Source organism: Nematolebias whitei, chromosome 5 (genome assembly GCF_014905685.2).
Source record: "Nematolebias whitei isolate Nwh7 chromosome 5, NemWhi1, whole genome shotgun sequence".
In the NCBI taxonomy this organism is placed as follows: Eukaryota; Metazoa; Chordata; class Actinopteri; order Cyprinodontiformes; family Rivulidae; genus Nematolebias; species Nematolebias whitei.
In genome coordinates this window covers 40455396-40462413 of record NC_056502.1, presented here as the reverse complement: position 1 = coordinate 40462413, position 7018 = coordinate 40455396, and the positions used below count along the sequence as shown (strand labels likewise).

Genomic DNA, 7018 nt, shown 5'->3' with positions numbered 1-7018 from the left:
ATGAGTTGCCACTGAGTGTCCGGCAGGCTCCCACACTCTCAGTCTTTAAGTCTCGCTTGAAGACCCACTTCTATTCGCTTGCCTTTAACACGGTGTGATTTGTTTTGGCCCGGTCTGTTCTTTACTCTGTTGGCCATTTTAGTTAGCTCCTGCTGCTATTTGTATCTGTATTTCTATTTTATGTTTTCCTGTCTGCTGTGCATGTTTGTGTTCTTTTGTACAGCACTTTGGTTGGCCTTGTTGCTGTTTTAAGTGCTCTATAAATAAATTGGTATGGTATGGTATGGTAGATATTATCAGCAGCAGCTGTAGCATATCCACTGCAACTTGAGAATCTTCCTGCAGGAATTTCAGCATTCAAAGATAAACTGAAGGAGATGATTAAAAGTGGCATTCAGGCAAATGTGATTTTTCAAAACTGGAATAATTTGAAGGTCCTTCTGTTTTGAAAATGAGTCTTTTCATTGTAGTCCTTTATAGCTTATCCATACAGCTCAAATGAATTCTCTTCCAAAGTGAATGTTGCTGCTCTACACCAACGACAACCTTTTTTTTTTCCAAGTTGTTATTTATACATTTACTTCACCATTAAGTTAGCACTGAAGGATTTTTCTGCAAAGATGTAAAACTCTGGGCAGCACGGTGGCTCAGTTGTTAAAGTTGTTGCCTCTCTGTGACACGGTCACAAGTTCAAATTCTGGCCCTGGACCTTTCTGTGTGAAGTTTGCATGTTTTTTCTGTGCATGCATTGGTTTTCTCGAGGTACTCCAGTTTCCTCCCACATACCAAAAACATGCATGTTAGACTGATTGGTACTTCTAAATTGTCCCTTTGAGTGAGAGAGTTTTTCTCCTGTCCAGGGTGTCCCCCACCTCTTGCACAGTGACTGCTGGACAGTGGCACCAGTGACCCCCGTGACCAGAAAGGAAGAAGCGGGTAAAGATGATGGATGGATGTAAAACTCCTGTTGAATATGAGTAATCATGTAATACATCATTGACAGAAACTTAAAGGTTGAATAAAAAAAGCTACATTTTTGCAAACCCCTATAATTTTTTTGGATATTGGAGATTTTTAAAGATGGTTTTAGCTCACCCACTTCAAGAACTATTGCTTTGTTTGATTTTTATTTCCAGTTGTAGGCTTTGACCCTGTAAAGTGTCATTTTAACAGAATGGGCTGTGGTGAAGCTGCTCTCTGACATTTCAGCTGCATCATATTCTGCTCAGTTGTTTCCTGCTGCAGACGCTCTGTCAGCTAAAATAAAAAAAATAAAAACAGTCCAGTTCAGGGTCTCCCCTCGGCTCAGCCTCCATCCTCCTGGTGCTGAGTGACTGCTGATCTCAATCGTCTCTCAGATAGCAGCTCTCCTTTCAGCGCTTCACAGGCTCAGAGAGTGGGAGGGACTAAAGGAGAAGCTCCTCTCCGCCACAGCATCGTGCAGGAAAAGGAGGAGGAGGGACGGGGGTCTGGATCCAGTCAAAGCTCCTCTCTGATAAGGCTTTGCTTATCTCTGCACCTCGTGTGCTCTCATCCGCCCTGGTGTTGCGGAAGAAGACGAGGAGTCGAGCGGGATGCTGAAGTAGCGCGGTGAGTTTCTGTTTGCGCCGCCTGAGGAGGCATTTTGTCAGGGATTAGAAAGAAAGAAATCCAAGCGGATTGTGCATGCCTGGGCCACCCTTATGCTGAGCAGTTTAAGCTCAATCCTCTGCTGGATTTAAAGTGTGCAGGAGCATTCCGATGGCTTTCTGCTTCTCCTTGCAGCTGCAGATGGGAAAGGATTTCGGGTTATATTCATGATTCGACAAGTTGAGTCTAAATATACAGACCATTGGAGAGCATATAGCTCAGCCTTCGTTTAAAGGTGAAGTGTGTCTTGATTGGATAAGGATGTATTTAGCTAATCACCGACAGATAAGCGCCTTTAAAGTATCCCTTTACTTTAAGTGCGCTTTAATTCCGCATGACCTCAAACATGCGCATTTAGCGCAACTTCTTAAGTTTTTGCCTTTTTTCTCTCACATAAAGCACTCTCCCACGGGTGTAATCTGATTAGGGTGCTGTATTTAACTCCAGGCCGGTGTGTGTTTTCTGTTTAGGGATGGTGTGGAGGGAAAACACGGCGGGGGGAAGGCTCAGAGTGAACCCTCGGGTGGCGAATGGCGTCTGCAGCGCAGCTTCCTGAGGACGTGGGGGGCAAAGAGCCCGACGTTGGTGTCCTGGATCGGGTTTCCTCCGCGCCGCGTGCCCGTAAATCGGGTGGATCAACAGGAGAGGCGCCCCCTGGGGAGGGGGCTGGCGGGGAGGGGTGTGGCCGCAGCAGCCACTCCCGGTGCGTTTCAGCACCGAGGACAGCGCCGCGCAGAGCGCCCGAGCAGAAGATTCGAATTTGTTGCGATGAGGAGTTGGAGACGTCTTTCACTTTTATTGATGAGAACGTGAACCTCAGGTTGGCCAGCCCGGACAGCAGCTGCAAAAGTACCCTGAGGCCCGCGCGCAACGGGGAGCCTTGCTCCGAGACTTTCCAGGAGCTGTCCTTCATTTCCGAGGAGGACCTGTCCTTCACCGAGAGCTCCGGCGCGTCCGTGGACTACGGCTTCATCAGCGCAGTCACGTTCCTGGTGACCGGGATCTCCCTGGTGATCATCTCCTACGCCGTGCCTCGGGACGTGGTGGTGGACCGTGACACGGTGTCTGCGCGCGAGATGGAGAGGCTGGAGATGGAGAGCGCGCGGATCGGTGCCCACTTGGACCGCTGCGTCATAGCGGGGCTTTGCCTGCTGACGCTGGGCGGCGTGGTGCTCTCCACGCTGCTGATGATCTCCATGTGGAAGGGGGAGATGTACAGGAGGAAGCTCGTGGCTTACTCCAAACGTTCTGCCAAACTTTACGGCTCAATCAGCCTGAAAACCAGATCCAGTCCGAGCCACTCCTCTGCGCACCTGTCCCTGGAGGAGGAACCGGGGGACACTGTGACTTGAGCTGCCGCGCTGCTTCTAAAAAAAATGTTTAAATAAGAACTAATGCCATTCACACTTATGTGTTTTGTCTGTTAGCAAAATATCTCCAGAAACACTGCACGGATTTTAAAGACACTTTCAGACAGTATTGGATACATTGGATACAATAAGTGATACATTTCAGAGTCAGGGATATTTGAGAGGGCTGCCACAACTAATTGACTTAAACACAAAAATGCTCTAACACAGTCATTGTTACAGATATTGAGCTGAACTTTGGCAGTAGCTGAGAGTCATTCCCAATACCTATTTGAGGGTTAACAGACCATACACAATATTTGTATAAAGTGGTTGGACTGAATCCGCCCTGTGAGCAAAATATCTCCAGAACAGTGGACAGAAAGTAAATGAAACTCTCAGAAGGTGATGATTGGATCTACACTGTGCTTGTGATCAACTCTTGGAGTCAGTCCAGTTTAAAATAGTTACCACAACTATTTGGCTTTAACCAACACACTAATGGCTCTAACTCAGTCCAAGTTACAGACATTGAGCTAAAGGGTGTTGTGGTAGTAGCTGAGAGTTATTTACAACACATACTCTGAGTGCTTGAAACCTGTTGTTTTAACAGTTTGACCAAAACAAAAAACTTATTTCAGTTTATGGTGATTTTAGGAGGTGGGCATCAAGGAATGTTAATTTAAACAGGTCACACAAAAAAAAAAATCTGCATTTTATGTTTCTGTTAGAACAAACAGACAAAGCAACGTAATAAATCATTTTTTTAAATCATGCTGTTAAGTTGCTCACCGATCTGTGAAACACCACTAACATGAACAGAGACCAGCTGTGACCAACAGCGGATCACATGTTTTGCAGCCTCTGAGAGTTTCTATTTATTAAAAGGGTTATTCATTTTTAATGCGACTGTTTCCAGCAGCAAAGCTGCACACAGACACACTTCAGGAAAAAGAGAGTGTGTCTGTCCCCAGGGCATGTGAGTGGGAGTAAGCAGGGCTGTAAAGCTGTCCCTGTCTGCTGTGCAGTAGGAGAATCAGCTCGGTGGTCCACATGGTAATATCCAGTGACAGCTCGTCTCTGCTGCAGTGCTGAGGTCTGATGCATGGGAGCCAAAGCTGCACACTGGTCAGACTGTTGCAAGCTTTTTACAGTATGTCCTTATTATTGTCCAGCTTCAGTTCTGTTCTCCATCCTGCAGCAAACTGCTTTTAATTTAAAACACCAGTTTTGATAAAGCTGGAGTGTTTAGTAAAATGCTAATAAAAGATGTGATTCTCCTAGACCCACATTTTGTTCACAGTGGAACATAGCAAACAAATAAAGTGTCTGAACTAAGAGTTAGAAAAAGTATCAGAGAACAAATACAGTAATTTAGTATGTTATGGCAGCAGCACATTACAAAAAAGCAGGGCCGGGGCAGCAGATGGTTGTAAAAGTGAACGGTATGAAAACAAACAGCTGGAGGAGCGTTTAGTGACAAATGAAGTTAACTGTCAACAGGTCAATAAAAGAACTGGATACAAAAAAAAATTTAGAGAGGCTGAATCTCTCAGAAGTTAAGATGGGCAGAGGTTAAACATCTGTAACAAAGCTGTCAAAAAATAGTGGCACAATTTAAAAATAATGTTCCTAAACAAAAACATGGAACGACTTTAAATATCCCATCATCTACATAATATGAACAAAGATTTGAAGAATCTGTTGAAATCTTTGAGCTCTGTGGAAAGGCTGAACTCAGGGGACGGCTGTGATCGTCGGGCCCTCAGGGGCCACCACTTAAAGTTTCTGTTTCTGTTCTGGACATCACTGCACGGGCTCAGAAACACTTCCACAAATTATTGACTGTAAACATAATTTATTGTTCTATCCACAAATGCTGGTTAGAGTTGCATTATACAAAGAAGAAGCCACGTGTGAACACCATCCAGAAACGCTGCTGTCCTCTCTGGACTAAACCTCTTTTCAAATGGACCGAGGCAAAGTGGGAAACTGTTCTGCTGCAAAGGCTTTTCTGAAACCGCTCATCTTCTGTGCTAAAGAGGAGGGAGACTGCTCAGCCTATCAGCACATGGTTCAAAACCCTGCCTCTCTGATGGTATGGGGGTGCACCAGTGCTTTGACATAACTTCCACATTTGGAAAGGCACTGTCAGTGTAGAAAAGTAAATGCAGGTTTGATTATAACTTGTGGGAGACTTTTTTTCAGAGGAGGCTTTACATTTTTCAGCAAGCTAATGCTAAACAACACTCAGCGTCCACCAGTATGTCTTCATGATGGAAGAGTCAAACTGACCTGCATGCTCACCAGACCTCGCACCAAGTGAGAACATTGAATGCATCATGAAACAAAAAACAGAGCAAAGAAAACCCAGAATCCTTTATCAGATGATAATGGGACAACATTCCCTCTAAAAACTCCAGCAGCAGATCCTAAATGATTTTTATATTTACATACTGATATTAAAGAAGAGGGTACGCATCGTGGAGGGTGGGGGAACGTGGCCCTTTTCAACCCTTTTTGAGATGTGTTGACCTCCTCACCTCACCTTCAAACAACCGGTGCCTTTTTAAAGGCTACAATTTCTTAATATAAAGATAAATACTTAGTTCCATGGACGTCAAGATAGAGATGCCGCGATCAAAGATTATTTAAAAAAATATGGGTTTAAGACATTTGTAAATCGTTGCATTCAGTTTTTATTAACATTTTACCCAATTTGCAACCGTTTTAAGAGTTGGTGTTGAACAAGCGCTTCAAAACTTCATTAGAATCAGAAACGTGTGCAGCGTCTGCAGCACTTCAAGCTTCATCAGATATTCTTCATCAGCCCGCTCTTCTTTTCTTTTCTTTATTTTTTCATCCACTGCTAGAAGATGGCTTTAAGCATAACTTATCGTACATGAAAGAGTTGTCCTACTTCCAAAACCTTAAGCTGCCATGACATCAAAGAGCCAATTACCCGTCTAATGTGGGATGTTTTATTTTTTAAGCATATGCTGGGGTTAACGTCAAAGTGATTTACTGGTAAAATGTTAGCAGAGTAACATTAAACGTTCGGCAAAATACATGTCAGGTGGAAACTAATGCCTGAAAAATGAGAAAGGTTGGTTTCTATCAAAGCTGAGTTCACGTTAAGACAGTTCTCCTTCTGCCTGGTGAGTTTATTGCAACCTTAAAACACTTTCCTCATATTCTTACAAAAGAACAGGCCTTTTATGTGCAGGCTCCTAAATCATGCAGCAACCCTCAGTATTCAGTCTACTTTGCATGCTTTCGTTTGCACAGGCAAATGTCACATTCTGCAGAACGTGCTAATGATTCTCATGCAGTGTGAGTGTTACCTTGGTTTCTCATCTTTTGCTGTGTGACCTTGTTCCAAGGCTTATGTTGAAAACGACATGAGTCAGCCTCCGGTATCGAGACGTGCAGGCTGATTTCTTTGTGGCAAACAGCTCGGGGTCACATTGTTACTATGCCTTCAGTGATTTGTTTTGCTCCTGTATATATATATATATATATATATATATATATATATATATATAGGTACATTTTCTAAACTGATCATTACACAAACAGATAATAGAAGCAGGTGTCTCATGATGAGAAGATTCAGAGGAAATCTGTGTTTGAGCCTGTGGCAGTAAAAAATAATCTGTGTGTTGTTTTTTTCATGTGCTCTTCTCTTGCTGTGGCCACAGAGCTGACACACGTGTGCCTCCCTGACAACAAACATGTCAGAAGGTCATTAAAATGACAAATCAAGAGGTTTCCAGAAAAACAATAAAAATGAATGTCCCAGATGAAGTTGTGTAGTCATGTTCTCTTTAAGAAGTTGTAATTCTACACCACGTTAAACAGATTCATTCAGCCAGACTTCCTGCTGTTGTTGACTGTGAACGTGGGAATCATGTTCTAATTTGTTTGGGATGTATTTTTCACTTCTTTCTTTTCCATTCACTTTCAACATTTAATAAAGCTGGGGACTTTTAAAATGGGGTTAAAACAATCAGATACTTGTTGTAGATACTCTTTTTACA

General features: G+C 43.4%; 1 protein-coding gene across 1 annotated transcript; it reads left to right on the top strand.

The window, feature by feature from the left end:
- The first annotated feature begins 2159 nt into the window (after positions 1 to 2159).
- LOC119410257 (transmembrane protein 74) lies at positions 2160 to 3160 on the top strand. The gene has a single exon (XM_037677170.1). It carries the CDS (start codon positions 2160 to 2162, stop codon positions 2979 to 2981), a length of 822 nt encoding a protein of 273 aa, XP_037533098.1. The 3' UTR covers positions 2982 to 3160.
- Positions 3161 to 7018: the final 3858 nt, after the last annotated feature.